At 41.1% G+C, this 24854-nt stretch overlaps 6 protein-coding genes across 6 annotated transcripts; 3 read left to right on the top strand and 3 right to left on the bottom strand.

The window, feature by feature from the left end:
• Nucleotides 1-50: 50 nt before the first annotated feature.
• On the bottom strand, nucleotides 51-4298 carry F5891DRAFT_985010 (uncharacterized protein; the record flags this gene model as incomplete). The annotated part of the gene is made up of 3 exons (XM_041377531.1): nucleotides 51-323; nucleotides 375-1607; nucleotides 1668-4298. The coding sequence occupies 3 exons, from the start codon at nucleotides 4296-4298 to the stop codon at nucleotides 51-53; spliced, it is 4137 nt and encodes a 1378-aa protein (XP_041220099.1).
• Nucleotides 4299-6778: 2480 nt separating this feature from the next.
• Nucleotides 6779-9743, bottom strand: F5891DRAFT_985008 (uncharacterized protein; the record flags this gene model as incomplete). Its single annotated transcript, XM_041377530.1, has 12 exons — nucleotides 6779-6916; nucleotides 6966-7031; nucleotides 7125-7331; nucleotides 7375-7689; nucleotides 7774-8103; nucleotides 8161-8295; nucleotides 8380-8413; nucleotides 8471-8558; nucleotides 8613-8824; nucleotides 8891-8916; nucleotides 8966-9186; nucleotides 9239-9743. 12 exons carry the CDS (start codon nucleotides 9741-9743, stop codon nucleotides 6779-6781), a joined length of 2277 nt encoding a protein of 758 aa, XP_041220098.1.
• Nucleotides 9744-9967: 224 nt separating this feature from the next.
• On the bottom strand, nucleotides 9968-10909 carry F5891DRAFT_1195219 (uncharacterized protein; the record flags this gene model as incomplete). Its single annotated transcript, XM_041368085.1, has 1 exon — nucleotides 9968-10909. One exon carries the CDS (start codon nucleotides 10907-10909, stop codon nucleotides 9968-9970), a length of 942 nt encoding a protein of 313 aa, XP_041220097.1.
• Nucleotides 10910-13413: 2504 nt separating this feature from the next.
• On the top strand, nucleotides 13414-15182 carry F5891DRAFT_1195218 (DHS-like NAD/FAD-binding domain-containing protein; the record flags this gene model as incomplete). Its single annotated transcript, XM_041368084.1, has 5 exons — nucleotides 13414-13551; nucleotides 13614-13879; nucleotides 13940-14130; nucleotides 14200-14276; nucleotides 14337-15182. The coding sequence occupies 5 exons, from the start codon at nucleotides 13414-13416 to the stop codon at nucleotides 15180-15182; spliced, it is 1518 nt and encodes a 505-aa protein (XP_041220096.1).
• A 1072-nt stretch (nucleotides 15183-16254) lies between these two features.
• F5891DRAFT_985006 (uncharacterized protein) lies at nucleotides 16255-18075 on the top strand (the record flags this gene model as incomplete). The annotated part of the gene is made up of 8 exons (XM_041377529.1): nucleotides 16255-16695; nucleotides 16726-16857; nucleotides 16996-17169; nucleotides 17245-17307; nucleotides 17395-17457; nucleotides 17596-17769; nucleotides 17845-17907; nucleotides 17995-18075. The coding sequence occupies 8 exons, from the start codon at nucleotides 16255-16257 to the stop codon at nucleotides 18073-18075; spliced, it is 1191 nt and encodes a 396-aa protein (XP_041220095.1).
• Nucleotides 18076-18679: 604 nt separating this feature from the next.
• Nucleotides 18680-24457, top strand: F5891DRAFT_1195217 (uncharacterized protein; the record flags this gene model as incomplete). Its single annotated transcript, XM_041368083.1, has 9 exons — nucleotides 18680-18776; nucleotides 18839-19214; nucleotides 19281-19721; nucleotides 19789-20040; nucleotides 20099-20566; nucleotides 20622-21280; nucleotides 21330-22296; nucleotides 22353-23526; nucleotides 23582-24457. The coding sequence occupies 9 exons, from the start codon at nucleotides 18680-18682 to the stop codon at nucleotides 24455-24457; spliced, it is 5310 nt and encodes a 1769-aa protein (XP_041220094.1).
• Between the last annotated feature and the right edge of the window lie 397 nt (nucleotides 24458-24854).

The following is a 24854-nucleotide window of genomic DNA, read 5'->3' as shown; positions in this document are numbered from 1 at the left end:
CAAAAATTTGAAATACTAGTACATGAATAAATCTGGAGGCATATACACCATTATGTTGAATAGATGTTAACATCAGAGTCATCTGCCTCTTCATCAGCTTCCTCTCCACTTCCATCATAGTCAAATAATGAATCCATTTCAGATTGATTATCATCTGTAGCATCAATATCCTTCTTGTCAAGCAGTGAATTTGTTTCAGAGGCATTGGTGTCTGAATGATGTTCCAGCTCTACTTTGAGTTTTTTGTTGGATTTATTCTTGGCACTTGTCACAGAAGCTGTTGTGTGATGTGATGAAGACCAGTTTTGATTGGAATTAGTGTTCTAATAGTGAAAGAGATAAGTGACCTATGAAGTTATGTGATTTAATCATACCTTGGTGTGTCTGGTTGGTGGCTTTCTAGTTCTTTTAGACTTTGTAGAGCGGCGGTCTACTTGGATTTTTTTTTGTTTTGGTTTATCTCTCCTAGGATCCCGCCCTTGCAAGGTCATGATGGTAAGACGGAAATCCTGAGGTCTTCTGATCACAGCTGGCCTTTTGATAGTCCTCTTTCTTCCTCCAATTTTTTGTATCCTGTAGAAACCTGGATTGGTCACTATCTTGATGCTGTCCTCACCAGATGCCAGGGTCCAAGTAGAGCCAGGACTTTTTGCAGTGGGTTTGTTAGCATCTGGAAGACATTGAAGATTGGCAAATAATATATCCAGTCTGTCATGAAGATGCTGCAACTGGGTTTCTGGCAGTTCAGAGCACATCTTATGATAGTGTGCAATATATCCCTCTGTCCAATAAATCTTCCACTTTGATGACTGGGATGGGGTGGAGTTTTTATCTGGGAAAAATGTGGTCCTTCTCTGGACAAATGACAGATGAGGACGGCCAGGTTTGTCTCCCACTAGTCCAGCACTGCAGGCCTGGAATTTGATGGAAATAATCCATTGATTTACCCTGTCCAAGGACCAGCAGGTCATGGCTTCCTGGAGATTATCACAGATCCTGGGATTGATGGTGATAGCATCCATAAATTCATTGGTGGTCTGTGCTCCACCTAGCTGCAACCAAAACTCCCTGGTGAACTGGATGAATAGCATGCCAACATCCATATCTCCTGGATCCCAGATTGGATTATAAATCCAAGGCCTTATTAGAAGTTGAGGATGTTCTTCAATCATCTGCACCACATCTTTCCAGCTAGGTTGTGAACCAATAGGCCAGTCATCAGAGATCGTCGTAGGATTTTGTAAAGCAAAGGATTTGGGATGGCTTTTGACATTGGCACCCATGATTTTATGAATCTGAGCACTGTCTTCTTTGATGATCTTGTCTTCCATATCATAAAGAAAGAGCATGCCATTATGATCACAAATTCTTTCAACATCTAGACTTTGGAGGGCCTGCCTCAGATGGGCATCCATCACAATAGGAGTGGAAGTCAAAGATCTCAGGAGATGACACAAGATGCTGGTTTGAATACCATAGTTGAGGGGTTTGTGTGTCTTCAGAGATTTTTGAGCATATCTCAAGCCTTCCAGTCTGGCATCCATGAGGCCAAACCAAATATGAGAAGGGATCCAAAGGATAGGTTGAGATTTCAGAAAAGCTTCAGCCTAATTATTATAATTGTTCATGAGTAAGATAAAGCATGAAGTTGATGACTAAATACCTACCTGCTCTTTTAAATAGGGAAGCACCTTCAAAGCAGCCTGTCCACTCATTCTATACTCATCTCTACATCCATAAGCTCTTTGAGAAGCACCTCCACTGTAGATTTCATGCATCCATTGGCATTCTTTAAGGTATCCATCTGTAAGATGATAGCCATCCCTATCAGAAATGCACTTGGGTCGATTGTTATTAGGTCTGATAGCCTCATAGCACAGCTGGTAAGCTGATCGGAAGCAGGTCTGGCTAGATCTTGCATTGGCCAAGAGCATTTCTGCCTGAATTCCTCCATATCTTCCCAAAGTGTTGGTGTGATGAGTGATACCTTTTCTAAATCCTCCTTTCTGAAAAGAAGCTTTCAAAGCATCAAGCCTCCAAAGACCCACCAACTGACCAGTGGGATTGAAGCTGATCCCTACATCCAAGTACAGTTCTCCATGATTTCTATCCATCATGTAATCCCAGTCCAAGTTTGTGAAGTTTTTTTTCAAAGCTTCATATGGAGAGTCATATCTGCCATCCTGGCCATCCTTGGTCCATAGTTTGATGCCTTTGCCTTCTAAGACAAAGAAGAAGGATCCATATGGTGCCAACATTGCTTGATCTTTGACCCTAGTCCTCATGCTTCTTTGAATCCTTTGGAATGCCACCTTGGAGACAGGAGTAGCTTTGGGTCTTTGGCTTCCAGGCTGACCAGATCCACCTTTTCTTGATTTATATCTGATCTCATGCACAGTGGTATCCACATAGGGCAGAGAAGAATTTGGTGCCTCTTGAGATATAGAAGGCAGGACCACCTCATTCCAGAATAAATCAATGACATCAAGAGGAATCCTGGTGGCCTTGAGAGATGAGTTGGTGCGATTGTGGATCATTCGGGGAAAGAATAGCAGAAGATTGGAGGCATGATTTGCTGTGCTCAGCATTCCAAATGGCACATGAGGTATGGAGCTCAAAGGAACAGACTTGGTCCACCACTCTTGTCTTCCAGTACCATCCGGACCCTGGTCATCAGCACTTTGAGGAATGAGAATGTCTGCATAAATATGATTGTGCTTGTGGATAGGAGCTTGATGATCGATAACAGGTGCCAAGTAGATTCCTAAGCTGAGGGCTGGGCAAAAGTCTGAAGTAACCCAGATGTAGCTGTCAATGTCCACTGAAACAGTGATTTCATCTGGAACATCCATGTCCAGCTCTAGATCCAATACGATTCTTTGACCTCCAATGGGATGAGCTCCATAAACAAATAAAGTCTCATATACTCCTTTCTTCTCTGAAGCTAGCCTTTGGGCATCTAGCAACATTTCGGATGCAGCCATGATCCTAACATCACTTGGAACTATTCTTCTCTCATCAGGAAACATAGAGCTTCTAGACAGACTATGGCCTTTTGCTCTCCAATGACCAACTTGCCAGCTGGGATCATATGTGTCAGATACCCCAATTCTCATCATACAATCCAAGGTATCCACTGGAGGGCCCAACCAAAACATCTGAGAGAAGCTAGGCAGAATTCTGTAGCCATAGTCTCTGAAAAGCATTGCAGATCCTAATCCACTAATCCATGCACTTTTTGATGTAGACCATATTTCTCCAGCATCCATGATAGGCTGCATAGACTCTAGAGTAGGTCCACCCAAATATTGATCAAATGTTCCATCAAAAGGCTGCCATTTGGATGGCATAGTGGTAGTATCACGAAAGTGAGTGCCGTTGGTCAAGGAGTGAAAATCCAAGAGCTGCTTCAGATTTTGTGTCATTTGGCTGCTCAGAATTAGATGTGTGATGGGATTATTATCTTCAGGATCAGGATCCTCTGGTGTTGGATGATCCAATGAGATAGTTGCTAGAGCCTGAGTTTGAACCAGTTTTGGTCTACAGTTGGGGCAGTTATATAGCATAGTGGCAAGTTGAGTGACAATAGCCTGGTGACCATGGGCCATCTGCTGGGGTTGTTGTAATCTGGTTGCCAAGACTTCTGGAGAGATATGATCTGTATGGTCCCAATCATTTGGAAGACTGGTTCCAAGATAGAGATAATGGCTCCACTGGCGTCTGCAGCTGAGTTTCACCATTTCTAAGATTCTAAGACGGATGGTGTGTCCACATGGTATAAGTGGAAGCTGCAAACTTCCATCAAGATGATAGCTGAGTCCTTCCTCCAGAAAATGCTCTAATATAGCACATGAGATTGCACCACAATCACAGTTCTGTGTATGCTGCAGATAGAATCTGGAGTATTCATGAACATGAACAGCAGCAACATCTCCATGAGGCCAGCCATGCAGCATAGCCAACTTTTTCCAATGTGATGGACCATATAATTTCTCCCAATTGCTGTGTGAATTGATTGCAGATGGAGTCATGGAAGTGATGTGATGTCCTAGAATGTGGGCGGTTTGGTGGCTATAGTCAAAGATAGCCACCCAGTGATGTTGAGACATAGTCAAGATGAAACCAACTTGACTGGGAGGATGTTCTTGAGAAGAAGGCAAGAAGTGTCTATGTTGAAAAGTTTGGATCTCCTTTAAGTTTGGCATTCTCTCTGTATTGTTGACCAGTAGAGGAGCCACAGCTACCATATCAGCATATTTCAGAGGACCTTGGCCATGCTTAGGATACCACTTGGTCATGAGAAAAAAATTAAGAACAGCATTTCCAATATGCATTTGAGGATTCAATGTATGAAGCTGTTCCAGAGCAGGAAGCCATATGGTGGGACGTGTCAGATTTAACATGGGGTCAACATTCACTGTGTTATCCAGTCAGAGAGGAATCCAGCTTAATATTTTTAATATGATTTACCTGGTGATTCAACATCATCTGGAACCTCTGAAATTGCAGCTGAATCATTGGCATGGAAAGATCTCATCCATATAGGACTACATTCTTCTGCACTTCCAGGTTGATAGTCATCAAATGGACCATCATCATCAGATTGTGATAGTAAATCTTCTGTCTCAGACAATAATTCATGTCTTTGAACATATTCCTCCAAAATATCTGATAAATCATCATATATCAGATGATGATGCTGACCAGCTTCAGAATCAGAGCTATCAACATCATCCAAGCATCTTTTGGAAGATGATCTGACAGGATCTCCTTTGTTATGGCCTATGTCAGATAGCATTTCTGAGCTGTCCTCTGATGATAGCTGCAACTGAAGCCATGAGCTTTGAATGATAGATGAGCCTGGAGGCAGGTCCTCTGAATTTGATGCAGTAGATTCTTCAAATAATGCTGTTGGTTGGTTTTCATGTATGCATGAAGTGGGAGTGGAATTTCTTTTATCAGAGGTTTGTTGGAGATCAGAATCAGAGGATAGCTGCATATCCAGCCATCTTGAAGTATGCTGCATTGAACATGATGAGGATTTAGGCATGACAGCTGTCAAGATTGATAAATTAATCCTTGGCATATCAAACAAAATCCTACCCAGTAAGAATTTGAGCTAGTCTGCAACTTGGTGTAAAATTGAGGCAGATGGGTTAAACAAGGAATAAAGTGGAATGTTTAGAATCTGATTGATTTGAATATGACTTGTACAAGATTCTATAAGCAGTTTGTTTCTATTTGCATATTCTAAAACAGTGCATGCTAGATACTCTCACAGTCTGACTCCAAATTCAAAAGATTTTAAAATGTCAGAACTGCCTAAAGGTATGACACAAAAGAAATTCAATGAATTGCCTACCACAAGAGCAATAGGTGAGTCTGGTTTGTCCTTTGAATATTTTGCTCTGAGCTAGAGCAAATCATCTAGTTTATTCTATTGTATCAGATGAAGGAGTGGAGTCAAAAATTGAGTATAAAGTTGGACAAAAGTAATTTTTTTTTGAAACACAGTGATCAGTTTTATTGAGCTGATTTTTATTGACTCCAGTGTTTCAGTATATGCTCCCAAAAAAGGACGAAGAGAAGTGGATGACAATGATTTATGGTATGGGATCATTGAGTGTCTCTGTGTGGATAAGCGTCCAAAAGCTTTGCAGGTGTGTTTTTTAAAATATGCACTCATTTCATGTGTAAATGCATGATCTTTTTGTTACAGCCTTTTTGGGTCAAGATACGCTGGTATTGGTCTAAAGATCTTCAAGAACAGTCTTTTAAATCAGCTTCTCAGTCTGATTCCAGATTCTTTGACATGGGAACCAATGAGCTTTTGCAATCAGATCTCACCCAATGGTCTGAAGCCTCAATATTAGCTGGTCAGAATGTTCTCTTTCTTTCAATTAGTTAATCTCTTATATTTATTTATTTTGCACTTTAAGACACTATCAAGGTGGTTGAGTTTGATGAAAAGTCAGGATCTCAAAGACCTTGGAGTCCTGACACTCTGTACACCCGTTGGTGTGCATCCTCCTTGCCTCCTAAATTACAGGTCTGTCATAGTTCTCAAGTCTCCTTCAGATATATCAATCTCATTTATTTGCATCTGGTTGTCCTAGGATGATTCAATTAGCCTGTCATGCATCTCAATCTGCAACAAGCCTTTTAGTCCTGACAAAGAGACTCAAAGATTTTGCTTGAATTGCAACAGGTGGTATCATATAAGATGTCTTCAAGTCCTTTCACCACCAGGGTCTATCAAATCCAGACTTCCTTCCACTCAAGTCCATCCTGACTTCACTGATGAACTATTCAAAGCACTTCTCTGCTGTCCAATTGAAAGAGGAATTACAGCTGGAGTATCTGGAAATGGATGGGCTATGTATCAGATTAGGAGATGGTACAGCCAGTTGATCATTAAAGGTCATTCTTTGCCTCATGACTGGATTATACATCTAGATCAGATTGATACTAGATGGATCATTCCTACAAAACAGTTGGCTACCACTATCTATTACCAATGTCCTAATTGTGTAACATTCTGGTTATAAATCATAAAATATAAAATGGTGCTTTTTTATGAAGTCAATAAAAATATTTTGACTTACCTACATCTGCTAGAGGGGTTTAATATGTTTCTAATACTCACTAGTTAGCCTTCTGCTGATACTCTGAATCTGACAGATTGCATTTTTTGCTAGCAGTATTTGAGTATGAGTGTCAAAAACTTGGAGGTTTCTATAGAGCCACAAGGTTGTAAAATACTAACTAACTTATTACACTAAGACTTCATTTCTAAGAGTACAAATAGTACTTTGAACCCAATTTTAGGCTCTTTAGAAAGCTTGACTGTATCTTTCTGGTTTTTCATCCAGTAGACATATCGGACTATGATATCCATATCAGTCTTGATTTGTTTCTGCAGAAAGCTTAATGGAATCCAGTATTATTATGCAAATATAACATACTTGGACATCCTTAGAGGTCATTGCCTTCCTAATTTGCTGCTTAATGTTGTTTTGTAGCTCATCTGACTGAGTCCATTCATGTCCAAGACATGAAAAGAATTTCAGAAACTATAGTGATATGCTCTTAGTCTGAGGTGATGATCTTAATCAAGAACTCACCTTCTCATTCCACATCAAACTCTTAGACTCAGATAAAGCTTGTGCTTTTTGACATGCTTTAGCCACCTTTGATATGTTTGCAGGCATTGTCAAGGTGGTCATAGACTTGATGCTAGAACTAGGATCAGCCATGGATGATTCATCTGAGATCACCATCTTTCTCTTTTCCTTCTCTTTTCTGATCTGAATCTGAGATATAGACTTGGACTGCATTAGTTGTTGTTGATATCAAACAGAAGAAGAAACTCACTGGTATTTCATGATTCCCTTGAGAAGACTGGATAGATTCAGACAGATCCTTGGATTTTCCTTTTCCTTTTCCTTTGCTTTTTGCTTTTGCTTTTGCTTTTGCTTGGGATTTGAGTGCATTGGGTACAAAGGTGACTGAATCATAGACAAATCTCTCATCAAGGCTTTTGATAAAAATCAAAGTGCCCTTAGATGTTTTGCTGGTGATCAATGATGTTTGAGCTGATTCTTGCTGGCTAGACAAAGATGGAGAAGGAATAAAGAGTGATTCCTCATCCTCCATCACAGGCAAGGAAAGAGAAGAGTCAGCTTGTATCTGTAAATCATCTTTAGATAAAGATAAAGAAACAGGTGAAACAGATGTAGTTTGATCAAATCCTTCTGAACAGTTTAGACTGACTGTTGGTGAAGAAAATATAATATCTTCTGATATCTCTAAGGAGATATCCCTGAAATTAGATGTTGAGGTGTTTTGAAATATGATGTTGGTGTCCATAGCTTGGTCTATGACCTCATCATATAATGAAGATTCTGACTCTTCATTGGGTACCATGCAGGTATCTGAAGAATAATCCCAAGGCTCCGTATAATCAGAAAAAGATGATGGTCCATCATCAAATCTGAAGCTATTGGATTGTGACTTCATCATATTGGCTGGTGCCACAGCAGTCTCTGCAATTTTTGATTGCATCTGCTTTTCTTGGGATGAATCACAAAGTCCTCTAGCAGACTGCAATCCCTCAATGAGTTTTGAGTATAATATTTGTTCTTCAAAATAGTTACTTACTGTTGATAGTAACAAAGATTTTCCAAATTTTGGATAGAACTTTTTGCAGAATAATTTGGATAGATCCAGAGCAGGTACATCATTTTCTGCAGGTCTTATCTTTGAAGAGTTAGATGCTGCCCTCAAATCTGTTTGCTAAAATTATAATATCAATGATCAGCCAATATGATTAACAAGATAAGATGTATCACAACTTGAAAATAAAAAAAATATAAGCACCTGATTCAATGATAGTTGATTTGATTTGAGTGTCCTGTATAATCAGAATATTGTTAAAACTCTGTCATGAAAATTACTCAAAATTGCTAACCTCTGGTTCAAAGTTTCAACTCTTTTAAAAGCTGAAGATATGTCTGATTGAATGGTCTCTGATCTTGAAATATCATCTCTCATGTCTTCTATTTAGATCAAATTAATAATAGTCATGTGTGTATCAGAGAATATCAACTGACCTTGAGCAACTTCAGGGAGGGATCTCTCTAAATTTGCATCACCATTTTGTGACAAAATTGATGATCTAGTTGGATTTTTGCTACGGAGTTTCATAGGAGATTTAGGTAGTAATTGAAGTTCCATGATAGTGCTATTGAGCACTCCTTTTGGACGGCCTCTTCTCTTCTTCACTGGCTTCTCACATCCATTATTCTCAACATCTACAGATGATCTAAATGATTAGAATTATAAGATTAGTTCTTTTAGATTTGGATCAATAATTTCAATGATAACTTACTCAAGCACCTCCAGTACAGACTTATCCTAAAAAAAATTCAACAAGTGGTTATAGTATAAATGAATAAATGCTTACTGCAGAACTTTTGTCTTGGATTTTCTGTTTGGTCTGAACCATCATATTAATGATGCCTTTGCACCACATTTCAGAGCAAGACCCAGAAGACTCCATGTTAGGCTCCAGTGCAATTTTAGCATTTATGGCTTCAAATATGGCAGTCTGATATTCTGCAGGTTGCTCTGGAAGTCTTCCCCATAATCCAGGAATCTCTTGATTATTTGCCCAACTATGCCAATCTTTCAGAGGTAGATTAGTCTTCTCTCTAATTTATAAAAAATACAAACTTACTATATGTCTGAGGATCATCCAGGGGCACATTCATCATATGAGGTTTGTGTTGAGGATTTACAGATCCACAATAATACATGTAGGCCAGAAAAGAGTTCAAAACAGGTGACATCCACTGTATATTCTTTACTCCAGGCTGGTGAAACCTAAATTCATTCTGGACCTCCTGAATGAACTCCTCCCTTATTTTGCTGAGCACCAAGAGTTCCCTTTCAAAAGCCTCATATTTGAGCTGTAAGATGTCCCAATGAGATGAAGGCCCTAGGTGCTGCAGCAGTTCTTGTAGACAAATGATGATGTGATTGAGAAATCTGAGGCCATTCTTGTAATAAGCAGGGATCATGACAATAAGTTCATGTCTGTGGAATAGCTCATAGGTTCTGGTGTCTGGTATGAATTTTCCAAGATGATAACTAGGAATGACAGATAAGTTTAAATGAGCAGGACTTGAATCATGCCACCACTTGTCAAAGTGTTGGAGATGGAAATGATGTTGGACAGCCATCAAGTTATAGCAGGGAACAGAAGAATTAAGCAAAAAAAGCTGAAAACTGTGGAATCTGTAGAATGACTAACAATTCCCTTATTTAGATGGTTAATCATAAAATAAATACAAAGTCAAAATATAATCCACAATGACTTTAAAGGCTTGATAAACAAAATGGCCACTGGTTGGTTTTCATGATATTATATACAGTAAAATATGACTAATGGATGGCATAGTTCTAATCAGATATCTGCAAACTCTGTAGTCAAGTCTAAAATTCTGCTCCATTCTTGAATCCTAATGTCACGGTCAGGCAGAGTCAGATCAGTTCTACTATGGCCATATTTCCTATGAGATTCTTCAGGCTCCACCATGATTGAATCAAGATTAGGCAATGAATGAGCAAGGAATGCTGCCACAGTAAAAGAACTGTGAGGAGGTGAGAATCCAACCTGCAATGTAGTGATCAGGTTATTGGTATCAGCATATTCAATCTTGTGGTGTCCTAAGCTGCAGTAAAACAGCAGACCAAGTGTCTCTAGATGGGGGCAGTAGTGCAGAACAAGTGATATTCCCCATAGAGTGGCTCTTGGAGGTTCCTCCCAAAGTTGTCTTGTGCCTAACAAGAGACATTGAAGATAAGGCAAGCTGAGGGCCAAATTCCTCAAGGCATCATCATCAATCCTACAAGTTCCCAAGTCCTCCAGCTCCAGAGCAGTCAAATAGACCAGTCTGTGCAAAGCAGCTAATCCATTTCTTGGAATCTGAATACTTTCTTCATCCAATATGAAAAAATTCTTGTCCCATGGCATCTGTAATCTGAAAGCTGCCAGATTCTCCCAAGCTAGGAATTCATCATCATCATCATTGATTGGTGCAAGTGATGTGAGAGTATTGAAGAAATGCAGAATGACATTTGCTGAGCAATATTCTTGGTGAATGTTGATGCTGAGACCTTGGCAAGTGATGGGATGATTGGACAAGAGGGATAGAAGAGCTGGAAATCCAGTATTTACAGAGATAGATTCTGTAAGTGAATTGGATTCCACATGGATGTTTAGAACCTGGGTCCGAATATGATGATCAGGAATAGTGTTGCTCTCCTTCATGATTGATAATCCAGGAATGATGACAAGAGTTAGGCTAGTGAGCTGGTGAAGACATGCCAAGGATGTTATGGCCATAGGTTGGGTGTAGGATAAGGTGAGGCAGTGCATAGAGGTACAACTGACAAGAGAGTTTAAGATGATGGTTGTATGACATGAGTCAGAGATGTAGACCAAGGTGTGCAGATGAGGCAGCAGGTGTTGCACATCAGGAGATAAAAGCATATGAGATGGTAGTATAAGAGTCTGCAGTCCTGGAAGCAGAAACTTGTCCAGGTATTGGATTAAACAGTCATTTCTGTCTTTCAACTCCACATAGTTAAGATGTGGCAAAAGGAAGCCAGCAGATCCATGCAAGGTCAACATAGTTTGAAAAACATGTTTGTATTGAGACCTCAGTGCCTTTTTGTCAGCACAGATGGCTCTGACCCTTTGTGCATATAAATGAAATCTTTTTAAATCAGATTGCTTTGGAGTTCTATGAAATCTCTATATCAAGTATAAGGCATAAGTCTCTGATAGCTTCACAAAATGTATTAGGTGACTTACCAACTTCCATCCTCCATTTGAATTCCTACGGCGTTGAATGAGATCATTTGGAAGGAGATCAATGAGAGGTTCCACAGAAGGTAGTTTCTTCCATAGAAGCTGTAGGACAGGCTCAGAGATGGTTGAAGATGTTGTGGCCAGTACAGCAAAAGCACCAAGCCTGCCAGAATCTTCTTTGGTGATAAGGGTATAGAGCATCTGAAATATAAGAAAAAGAATATCTTGCATCTTAAAGATGGAATGCATCTTCAAGTTTGTCTTGAGATGATGATTATTCAAAATAGACAAGGACTTATATAGAAAGAAGGATTGAAGGATGTCTATAAGCTGTGTGATTACATCATATTTTAAATTATCTAGCACTAATACTCTAACTACTTACATTCAAATAACTGTCAGTACATACAACAAGATGAGATATTTTATCATGCCAGTGTACTGAGGTTATTCAAATATTTTCACTCTATGAATACACCAAGTACATCTATCAGCTATACTTGAAGTCAGTCAATAAGTTCAAAAAAATTTGAAACAAATTCTAGATATCATTAAACATCCAACTAGATTTCTTTTCATGATTTTAAAGATCATATAAGATAACAGGATCAGTTTCAAAGATCTAGGATTTTTTCACAAAGAGTTTGACTATATAAATGTGGTAGTCAGAGGATGATGTGAATCCAAAGGTCCTGGACACTTTTAAATACACAACTAAACTCTGCCCTACTATTTTATAGGTTGCAAAAGATAATTATCCAAGTTTTAAAGATTCAGGAATTTTTCATTAACTGATAAACTAGATTTATATGATAGTCAGTGGTTGACTTCAACTCAAAGATCATTGAACTAAACATCACCCTATCATTTTCAAGGCTGCAGAAGATGATTAGCCAAGTTTTGAAGCTTTAGTAATTTTTTATGAAGTGATAGACTAGAGATATGTGTTGATATGAGATTGACTTGAAATCAGTCATGCCAGAAATCATCAAACATCCAAATAAGCTGCTTCTAACTATGCTCAAGGTTAAAAAAATTAGTAAACCCAGTTTTGAAGCATCAGACATTTTTCACAAGATGTCAGATATTACCAAAGATCAAACCAAAATTCTTTCCATCAGTTTAAATGTCACAGAACATCATGGAACTAGTTTTGAAATATGAGGAATATTTCACCAAGTGATGGACCAAGTCCATGTGGTAGGCAATGGCCACCCTGAGATCAGAGATTTCACACATTAGCAGACATTCAAATAGAGTTATCATTGCTATTCTAAAGATCATTGACCAAGTTTTGAAGCATCAGCCATTTTTTACAATATGATAGGCTAAGTATGTATAATAGTCAAACACTAACTTGGAACCAGAGATTCATACCATAACCAACCATCCACTAGAGCTTCTTCCATTTATATGATAAAACACTACTATGTTATGTTCAGAGCCTCAGATCTCATGTCCAGATTTGCAGATGTTCAAACTTGGTTTCTTAGTCAGCAGATATATTATATGTTATTAAACCATGAGTTGCATGTAGCCACACATCATTTATCTCAGTCCATTTTGTCATTCTCAAGGCTTCCTCAATCATGCCAGATATTGATCCACCAGCTTTTTCATCTTCTCTGAACCAGGATAGGATCAAGCAAGAAACAAAAACAGAAGATGTGATACTTCCCTTCCCACAAGCATCCAGTACAGTATCAAACAGACTACTCCGTTTATCATCACGCTACATAGGAGGCATTGAGCTCATAGATGAAGACCTTGGTTGCCTGCAAAATAAACACCAGAGGATCAATGGAACAGTCATGAATGCATATGCCAATCTGGTATCTATTGAACAGCACAGCATTTTGACCACAGCTGGATATATCTTGATCAGTTCACTGGTCCCCCGCTTGATACATGGAAAGACTTCATGTGGAACAACTCTAGAAAACATTGTCTCTGTGGTCAGTATGTTTTTTCAAGCAGATATTTATATTAAATTGGATCTTGTTCCAACTTCTTGGACTTAGATAACCAAAAAAAAAATGCTTGACTCCAGATGTTGGGCTTTTCCTCTATGTGGAGGCAGTCCCTCTCACTGGGTTCTGGGCTGGGTAGACTGGTCAGCCCATGAAATAGGTTTCTTTGATAGCTTGGGAATCCATCCTACTTGGGCTCAAAAAGTTAGTAGAATTTTTAATCCACTATAATATCTAGGCATCTGATATCATAATTTTACTATCAGAATTTGCAGCATGCTGCTGCTGGCCTAGAGCATTGGCTAAAATATGAAACATATCCAGAGATCAAATCATTTGAACACAGATTCAAAGACTGGAAGATTGTTCATCACACTCCACCAGATGATCAAAAACAAAAAGATAGCTGGTCTTGTGGTCTATTTGTCATGATGGCCATGGATGGACTCTCAAATCTGAATTTCTCACATGTACACAGATCCAACTTGGAACTCACAAAAGCATTTGCATTGAAGACCATCATGAAAGTCAGGTAATTCTAGCAAGTCAACTGTAGTAAATCTAGATAAATATGCTGATCCAGGAGCTTTAGCCCAGTCATACAGCAGCGCCGTTCTAGAAAAGACCGTGTTCCACCTGCATCAGTTGATCATGCTGAATCCTCTTCTTCATCTTTTATCAATATTGCCCAAAACAATTTTGTCTCAAAGATTTCTGGAGGTGAAGAGGTTCAGAAGGTGTTGGATATCATCTTACATGCTAAAAATCTGATTGTCATCTGTGGTATGATCAAGTTCATCTCTTAAAAGTTTTATGCTTAAGAAACTCTGTTTCATTGCACACTCTCTATAGGTCCAGAAGTATCTGTTCCTGCTGCATCTGAATTTCCAATTCATCCTTTTGAATCACTGCTTCCCATAATATGGCAGGTGCATAACATAAAGGTTCTAGATGTCTTTGGGAACATCTTATATATTACTTTTTTGCAGGAACCCACCAAGTCATCATTAGTGTTCCAGACCATGATGCACCATCTAAAGAGAACACCCATCAAAAACCTACTTTATCAAGCTATTCACTCTCTAGACCGCCGTGGCAATCTTTTGAGAGTCTACACTCAAAATATTGATGCCATGGAAAAAAACACTGGACTGCTATCCTTTGGAGTTCCCAAGTCATTTCAGATAGGGACACCTGATTGTCCAAGATGCATTCCATTGCTAGGACGTCTGGACCAGATGTCTTGCACTTCTTGTGACAATGTGGCACCATCAGCCATATTTTTGGATCAGTCTCTCTCAGATGGACTTCCTATATGCACTGACTGTCCAACATTCACCCATAGTTTTGGACATCATGGCATCAGACGTCCAAATATTGTGGTTTGTAAAGAGGAGCAGCCAAATTTAAATTCAGTTCTAGCTCATGATGAGAATCTTGTGGATGTAGTGTTGGCTGTGGGTGTTCATCCTATTCCTCACTCCAACCTTTCTGGTATCACCAAACAAATCACCCAAGCTGCACATTCCAGAGCTCAGGAAGGAATTCCTACCTCTATCCTGCTAAATCTGGATACATCTGCTTTGGAGAGAACTGGAATTCAAGATCTCTTCCAAGTATCTTTGGCCCTAGACTTGCAAGAGTTTTTTGGAAGCATTATTCTTGCTGCCCATCAAGATGCCATTCATAATCCTGCCAGCAATACTATGCTAATACCCAAGAGCCTGGTGCTTAATGAGGAAGGAAAGGAAGAGGAAGGTGATGGTGAAGATGATGATGGTAATAACCACAAATTATTGCTGACTCTGACACCTTGGTATTTTCCTGATTTTTAGCTATGTAGCTTAGAGCAAATTTGTTTGACTGTAGCATTTTGTAATTTTCCACCAGTTGATAGTATTATGTTGATGTGTTTTATGTTAATGATTGTAAACTCAATACTTTGAGGATTGATGTTGCCTGTTGCAATCTCCAATTGTTAACAAAAATCAGTACATTGCAAATTATTCTCTTTCATGTTAAAAGGCTGCATCAACTACCAATATAGAGGATGATAATGATTGTAGCTGTTTTGAGTTTTAGTTCTAGTTATAGGGTTTGCCTTGCAATACATTTGATCATCTCAACATCATACTGAGTTTTGGTCAAGTTCAAATTAAACTCATCACTACAGCAAATTCCCAGAAATGAATCATATCTGTAGTTAGGATTCTGATTGTTTGTACTAGACCAAATTTTTCAAATTCTATCCTTATTATAGTACTTGTAGTGACAGTGCCTTTGGCATATGGAACTTCATCAGAAGCCATTTCAACAGTCATCTCTTCAGTTTTGAAGGCTTAGAATCTGATTATTATATATGATCAATTTGATTCTTTCAAATCTCAGTGCATCTATGTTAAATCATAGAATATATAGGAGCAGGAGTTTCAGTGTTAGCAGGAATTCCTGACCTTTGTGCTTCATAAGGATCATGTACCCATCTACAACTAGTGATCACTAATATCACCAATCTTCCAAATCAATCATTTCCCATTATTTTCAAGGTCACAGAAGATGATACACTAAGTTTTAAACTTCTAAGAATTTTTTATAGGACACTAGATATAGTGAGTATGCTAGTGAGGGGTCAACTGCAAATAGTGATCACCAACATTACCAATCATCTGAATCAACTGCTTCTCACTATTTTCCAAGTCATAGAAGATGATATACCAAGTTATGAACTGCCAGTCATTTTTTATCAGGTACTAGACATGGTGGATATGCTAGTAAGGGGTCAACCACACCTAGTGATCACCAACATTACCAATCATTTGCATAACATGCTTCCTACCATTCTTAAGGTCACAGAAGATGATGCACTTAGTTATAAACTACCAGCAATTTTTTTATGAGGTACCAGACATGGTGGATATGCTAGTAAGGGGTCAACTAAAACCAGTGATCACCAACATCACCAATCATCTAAATCAACTGCTTTACAACATTTTCAAGGTCACAGAAGATGATGCATCAAGGTGTAAACTACTAGGAATTTTTTATGAGGTACTAGATATAGTGAGTATGCTGGTGCAGGATCAACTACAACCAGTAATCACCAACACCACCAATCTTCCAAATCAACTTCTTCCCACCATTCTTAATGCTACAGAAGATGATTCACCAAGTTATCAACTTCTAGGAATTTTTTATGAGATACCAAATATGATGGATATGCTAGTAAGGGATCAACTACAACCAGTAATCACCAACATCACCAATCTTCCAAATCAACTTCTTCCCACCATTCTTAAGGCTATAGAAGATGATTCACCAAGTTGTAAACTTCCAGGAATTTTTTATGAGGTACTAGATATAGTGAGTATGCTAGTGTAGAGTCAACTACAACCAGTAATCACCAATATTACCAATCTTCCAAATCAACTGCTTCCCACTATTCTTAAGGCTACAGAAGATGATTCACCAAGTTATAAACTGCCAGTAATTTTTTATGAGGTACTAGATATGGTGAGTATGCTAGTGAGGGGTCAACTGCAAATAGCAATCACCTGCATCACTGATCATCTGAGCAACATGCTTCCCACTATTTTTAAGGTCACAGAAGATGATGCACTTAGTTACAAACTACCAGCAATTTTTTATCAGGTACTAGACATGGTGGATATGCTAGTAAGGGGTCAACCACACCTAGTGATCACCAACATCACCAATCATCTCAATCAACTGCTTTCCACTATTTTTAATGTCACAGAAGATGATGCACCAAGTTATGAACTGCTAGTAATTTTTTATGAGCTACCAAATATGATAGATATGCTAGTAAGGGGTCAACTATAACCTGTGATCATCAACATCACCAATCTTTTAAATCAAGTGCTTCCCACTATTCTTAAGGCTACAGAAGATAATTCACCAAGTTATAAACTGCCAGGAATTTTTTATGAGGTACTAGATATGGTGAGTATGCTAGTGAGGAGTCAACTGCAAATAGCAATCACCTGCATCACCAATCTTTCAAATCAAGTGCTTCCCACTATTCTTGAGGCTACAGAAGATGATTCACCAAGTTATAAACTTCTAGGAATTTTTTATGAGGTATCAGATATGGTGAGTATGCTAGGAAGGGGTCAACTGCAAATAGTGATCACCTCCATCACTGATCATCTGAGCAACATGCTTCCCACTATTTTCAAGGTCACAGAAGATGATGCACCAAGTTATGAACTGCCAGTCATTTTTTATCAGGTACTAGACATGGTGGATATGCTAGTAAGGGGTCAACCACACCTAGTGATCACCAACATTACCAATCATTTGCACAACATGCTTCCTACCATTCTTAAGGTCACAGAAGATGATGCACTTAGTTACAAACTACCAGCAATTTTTTATGAGGTACCAAACATGGTGGATATGCTAGTAAGGGGTCAACTAAAACCAGTGATCACCAACATCACCAATCATCTAAATCAACTGCTTTACAACATTTTCAAGGTCACAGAAGATGATGCATCAAGGTGTAAAATACTAGGAATTTTTTATGAGGTATCAGACTTGGTAAGTATGGTAGATGTCAATTTTCTATTACCATTGGTCTCTAACATCATCAACCATCAAGCAAAGCTTCTTCCTACCATTTCTAAGGTCATAGAATTCAATGGACCAAGATTTGGAGCACTAGCAATTTTTTCTAAGGTTGTAGCCCATCTTCTCCTCCTCCCCTAGTACACAGCATATTAATATTTTGTAATATTGGCTGGAAATCATGTGTTTATAACACTACAGGGTACATACAGTTGTTTGTAAAAAATGCTAGGTGTTTCAATTGAGTTACACCATCTTAATATGGTAATACAGTAACATGAGATGATACTCAGTAAAATGAGCATAACTTATGTTTCTGACCACCAAATTCTTTAAAACATAGTGCAATAGAATCCCAGTGATCCATTCCATTAGATAAGACACCAAAAACAATGGGAAAAAGTGTGATGATATATATAATATACAGCCATAGGGTGTATAGAGCTCATCGTGTTACCCTTAATTCTGGAGAGGATTATATTTCCTGTTCTGCCCTCTTGGACTCTGTGGGCATTTGTATGCACACAGCGCTCAGGATTTTTATCTGCAGGAGCTGTAGCAAGTGTCTTACAGCTGATATGGTCGCTGGCCACCGCAAAGAGAAACACAAGCAATCTTTGACAACGCTTCAGCTGTCTTCACTTGCCAACTATGTAGAAGAGAACAAAATATTTCGCCGACAAGAGCAAGTCATAATCCCCGCTTCTGGAGGTCCCTCCCGTCCAGCTCATCGCCCCTCCCCGCAATGCCCTTTTATGCCAGAGTTCCCAGGACTGCGTTTATGCCTGTCTGCGACAAGGCCACTATGCAAAAGCATGCTAAAAACGTCCATTCCACAATCAGTAAGGATAATCTCCCTATGCAAGGAAATTCAGGTGCAACAACTCTTCGATTCTGTGGGAAGAAGCCTACTTTATGGTAGATCCCAACACCTCGTACCAGAATAAGGACCTGGAAAAAGTGCTCAACGATACTTTTAGTCCATCGCTCTATGTTCCGCTGGTACAGCCATCCTTGTCACCTGAAGAGCGAAGGCCCCTCATCAAGGCCATGTCCTGGGATATATTCATGCCTGATCTCCGTTCCGATCCAGCTCAGGTTAAGGCGATCCAAATGCTGAAAGAGAAGCACAGTCCGGCGGAATGCCATGATATCTTCACTGCCTTGAAGGAGCTGATGCAGGCGCACATGGACATGGCTGCTACCATCCTGGATGGAAATCCTCACAAGCTGACCCTGGCAAAGGCCCTCTTGCATGGCAGCCAAGTCACAGATAAATCGTAAGTCTGTCCTACTCACTAGCATATCTTCGCAGGCTTTGACACATATTAACCTCTGCGTTGTAGGGATTACTGGGCTCCAATCTCTGATAAAAATACGTCGTACTGCGATATGATCTTCCAGCTTCTCCGAGCGATTGTCAGACTTAGAGTCCAAATGGATCATCCCTCAAAGTTCAGTTTTCAGCTCGATCCTGCACAGGAACATGCCTTGGTCGCCCTTCTGGCACATATGAACTTCTCTAACAATGCTCTGGACGAGACTGCCATCACTATGTTGCATGAATTTTTGTGGTCTTTGATAAATGCAGACAGTTTTCATAAAGGCGAGCCCTGGGCAAATGTCATCCAGCGTTTTATTTGGTTAAAGGCCCTGCGACGCGACGGGAACTTTTACGAGGTCACTGACTACACACCGGATCTTGCTAAGTTGAAATACTTCCTCAACAGCACATGCCTTCTCCATGCATTGTGGTATCAGAGAGAAAGTGAACTGGACGAACTTGAGTCAGCATATTCCCTTTGGATTCTTCATGCGCCGCTCATTACTTTATCTTTTTTGTTTTGATTTCAGACGAGTCATTGCGGTCCACGAGGAGGTCTTGCGTGTAGGACGCCTGACTACCTTTAACATGGTACACGAATATCAGCAATATGCTTCAGCGCTGGCATTCGGACAAAAGCGTGAGCCAAAAGTCTATATCGATCCTGAATTTGCCTGGCTCTCCATTGGAACAGAGACCATGCACATCTCCAAATTTCGTCAAGGGATTCAAACACTTCTGAAACAGGTCGAAGAAGGCTATCTAAAGTTGACAGCACGGGCGTATCATGTTGGAAGTCATGCCTAACTGTATTCACGATGATATGACCAACTCCACAAGGGGACACTCCTTTGCGATGCACGAGAGCTTCCACCCACTCAAACTCAAGCTATTCTGCCACCTTGTGGAGAAACATCGCCTCGCCATGGTGGATAGGAGCGGCGTTCTTTCTTGGGATATACCAGCTGTAAAAGACATCCTGCGTCAAAGCGGGGAGGTGTGGAAGCCCCTGTATCACCTTCTATATGTGACCCCACAAATATCCACGAGATCGGTCCAATTTTTACAGCATCATATCTCTAACGCTGATCGGCACCGAAATATTTTTGTTGAGGCTCAGGAGGTTTTCTTCCTTTCCGGTTACAGCAAGACCACCCATATCACAGACAGAGATGCCTGCACTCCATCCTATGTCAACCCGAAGGTCGCCAGGTGGTTGGTGGAATTCCTTGCTGGAGGTCTCAGGGAAGCAGAGTCAATTCTGGCGAAGGTGGCATATGGGAACTCAGCGCAGCACGATTATAAGACGTAGGTCTCATCTTCATGCCTTCCAATGACTGCTGTTCTTACTATCTTGTGTCAGCTTCTTGGTCATGGACAACGGCAGTAGAATGAGCCCAGATCAGTGGTATGCCGTCTTTCAGCAGAGAAACAGAGAGGTTTTCCAGTGTGCTTGGGGCGTCCGTGACTTCCGGCAAGGCGCCATAGCCATGGCTAGGGAATTCATCTCCCCCAGTCATGCATTCTCTCTAGCAGATGACCTACTTGCGGAGGGCGCAGATCACTCGACCGAAATAGACCATTCCCACTATGGGAACCTCCGTGGATCCATTCCTGAACTGTCCAACAACGCTGTGGAGAAGCATCGCTGGTTGGCAAGGGAGTGGCACTCGTTTTGCGGCCTTGGGCCCTTTGAGCCTCAGGAGCCTGTTCGAAGGACGAGAATGCGCGGGGGATCAGCGCAGGCTCAGAGCGATCTTGCATCCTCTTCACCACACCCCTCATCCATAGCCAGCCTTGTCTCCGCTTCCTGTAGCAAGCTGGTCAAAGATTTTCTACTGGAGAACCTCCCAGGACTACTTAAGGATGTACTGACGGAGGGTGTCATACCTCAAATCGTCAGCGCGCTTCATAGCCATGTCGAAGGAGTTTGCCACGTCATGCAGAATGTTTCCCCTGCTCCTGACATTTCTGGTGCAGCTTTCCACATAGGTCAGTCAAACATCACGGAGGGATCACGCAGTACATATTTATAGCTCTATCCCATAAATATTCTGACCGTATTACTAAGGTTTCGTTCCAACATCCAAGAAATATCATCCTCATATAAACAGTGAGGCAAATCAGCAGTTTGTTGACCCGGACAAGAGGGATGATGAGGACCAAATATCTCAGCAACAACATCCTGATATCGCCAGCGAGGAAAACCAACAGTTCGTTGACCTTGACGAGACTGATGATGAGGACCAAAACCAGCACAAAGTGCAGCAAGGTTATATGCGTATAGAAGATAGGAAGCGACCTCGTAATTGTCCTACAACACAGTCGGACTGTAGCGATGACTTCCAGCCTCTGAAACGCATTCGGCTGGAAAAATCCTATGAAGGCGGAGAGGAGGATGTTTCCATGGGTACCTCAGAGACGTCCGACGTTGAAGAAGGCAACACTCATAATGCTTCATCCACCGCATTCCTAGAAGAGGATTTCTCTCTCAGCGATCAGGACGACGATGAATCCAGGGTATTGGCTTCCTTGGAGAACGAGGAGGAAGATGACATTATGGTGGAAAGTGATCCTGTGTTTGACAGCGATCCGATTTCTGAAGGAATCGATGATACATTGCTTACGCAAGTGATGCAGGGCGACATGCGCCAGCACTTGTCTCCGTCGAAGATAGATTCATGGACAAAAAAGGTGCGCGCAGCATTCCCAGTGCTGTTCAAGGATCCAGCTGCAAAGGAAAAGTCCCCTGAGCAGTTGAACGCAATTGTTATGGTGATGTCCGCCAAAAAGGACGCCATGATCACCCTCAAGACTGGTGGCGGAAAGAGCGCTTTGTGGATGATTGCCCCTCTCATACATCCGTACCCGCGGTGCATCGTGATCTGCCCATTCGTAGCCCTTCTGGAAGAACAAGTTGAAAGGTGTCTTTCTGCAGGGCTAAGAGCGCACAACTTCACAAAAGATAAGAACGTTCCAGATAATGTCCAGCTCCTTTTTATCCAAGTGGAGAGCTGTTCTTCTAAAGCATTCAAGGAGTAGGTGTTTTTGTCAAACCCAACAGTCTGATTCTCATATTCGTTTCTTATCCCAGTCTGATGCACGCGCAAGAGCACAGGTATCACAGAATCTTCATAGATGAGAACCACGACTCCCTGATATGCCATCCAGAACGCAGGGAACCTTGGAAAAAGCTTGCTCATCACCTTTCTAAATTGCGGATTCCATTGAATTTCCTTTCAGGAACGAACCCCCCATCGAACGTCACTGCTTCTCTTAAACACTTTGGGCTGAAACCGAAAGACGTAATCCAGATCCGTTCCTGCACAGACCGTCCAGAGATAGGATTTCACGTTGTGAAGATACTCCCGCATGCTTATGATTTGTCTTTGAAGCAAGTCGTGCTCGCACTACTATCCACGATGACAAAATCGGATCGCATGCTGGTTTTTTTCAACAGGAACAAAGAGGCAGACGAATTCAGCACCTCCATAGGCTGCGCAGTATTTCACAGCGAACTCCCAACTCTAGGAAATACAAAGGGTCTGAATCTGGAGAGGTGGGACACTGGAGAGACGCAGGTAATGGCGTGTACTACTGCCTTCGCCCAGGGCGTGGATCGAAGCTCCGTGAGATACGTGGTGATTAGCGAAGTCGAGTACGGCCTCATGGTGGTCAATCAGATGTCAGGCCGCGCTGGAAGGGACGGACGGGAGGCTCACACCTTCTATCTGACACGGAAAACAACACTTTCAGCATTCGATAGCGACCAGGACTATGACTGCTTGAAAGGACTGGATGATGTGCTGTTTGGCCATACCTGTCGAAGATACACCTCAATCAGGTGTATGGATGGTGAACAGCATGCGTATCGTTGCAAGGAGAGGTCAGACGTCATGCAGTGCGACGTCTGTGACCCTCGAAGCCACATGGAACTTTTTGTGGCAAAAGCAATCAGGGATCCGTTCAGACCAACTTCTGACCATCCGGCGGAATCCAGAGGTAATATCCTGGTCCCAAGCTCATCCCAACAATGTGCGTCTCCTGCAACATCAATAGGAAACATTGTCGTTCCCAGCACATGCCGAATGCCGACACCCGACGTTTCCATTTCTTCTCCAGAAACAGAGGAGGACTTTTTTGCTCAGCTACCGGACATCACGCCAGAAATGACAAGAGCGATTGACACTTTTGAGGCCTCGGATACCACACGTAGTCCATCTTCCAAGAAGGCGCTACTACGGAAAGATCGTGCAGCTAAATTTCTGGTAATAATACCTTTCATTGCATACTTGTGACAACTTACTGAACGCTCACTCCCAGTCTTCTCAACCGTCATCCTCATCTGTTGGTTCTACAACGGCATCAGAACATCCAGCATCCAAGAAGGATCGCTCCCATAGATCATCTTATCCCACCCTTTCCAAGACCTCCACAGCTTCAGCCCCTGCTGCATCGCGATCTACAGAATCTAAGCAAGACAGGAGTTTGGTCCCCATCAGGGCATCAACTTCCAAGTCTGCAAAGCCTCACGCATTTATGTGCCCTCCTGCATCACTTCCTGCAGCATCCAAGTCAGCCAGGAGTACGATCCCCCATACAAGATCACCTTCTACTGCATCTCAACAACAGCCATCATGGGTCAATAGGGGAAACAAGGTACGGGAGGCTCTTGAAAAGAGGTTGCAAAGCACTTCACTCCTCGACAAGTATATGCGAAAATTGAAAGGCCGCTGTCCATTCCACTTTGTCAATGCTGCAGGTCGTGATAGGTTCCATCCAGAACATGATTTCGCATGTCATCACAAAGGCAGAGCATGGGATGCGGCATTCTACGAAACATTCAGGAGGTGTTTTGTCTTTGGGAATTACACCTATTGTTTCAAATGCGCACTTCCGCAGAATAATAATCACAATAACGAGGCGCCCTCTTGCCATTCCGGAGTTGGCTACAGCAAGGGAGATAAATGCCCTTTTGCAGGTTTCATCTTCAAGGCTGTATTTTTTTTGTGGAAGACAGGACGCGCTGAAAAATTGGCTAGACAACATTTGGGAGCAAGTACTTGGACGACCAAGGAGGAATTCATCCATTGGGTGCAGAAGGAACACAGCGAGAAGGGGAGGTATGTCAATTTAGTGGAGCTATTTCTCGCCTTCTGCAAGAAATTGGAAAAGGCTCAGCCTGACATTTTTAATTAGAAATCTTGTTCATTTATTTGATCTAATAGACTTCATTTGTACTTAGATAGAAACCTAGACGCTCTTGCTCAATCTAGTCCATCCTTCAGGGTTTCCCGACTCCGTAAGGGCATTTTTGACTATCTTAACCGGCGCATCTTCAAAGTACGTTCTATGCCCATTTTTGTCTTCCTGAGTGGGTGTGATGCATGTTCTTGCGTATGCTGGTTGAACAGCTTTTCGTACAGAAGGTCATGTTTGCTCCTGTCCTGCTGCTGATTTCAGCAGCATTTTGTTGGCCGGCTGGTCGCTGCAATCTCTCCTGTGTTGATTGGACCGAGAAAGAAATGGGGAAAGGTTAGAGAGCTAATGGAAAAAGTGTCAGCCACAGCGTTATGAAACAGTTGCTTAACATCAC

The sequence above is a fragment of the Suillus fuscotomentosus genome, assembly GCF_016647785.1.
Source record: "Suillus fuscotomentosus strain FC203 chromosome Unknown F5891scaffold_79, whole genome shotgun sequence".
Taxonomy (NCBI): Eukaryota; Fungi; Basidiomycota; class Agaricomycetes; order Boletales; family Suillaceae; genus Suillus; species Suillus fuscotomentosus.
This window is presented reverse-complemented; position numbering and strand designations above follow the sequence as displayed.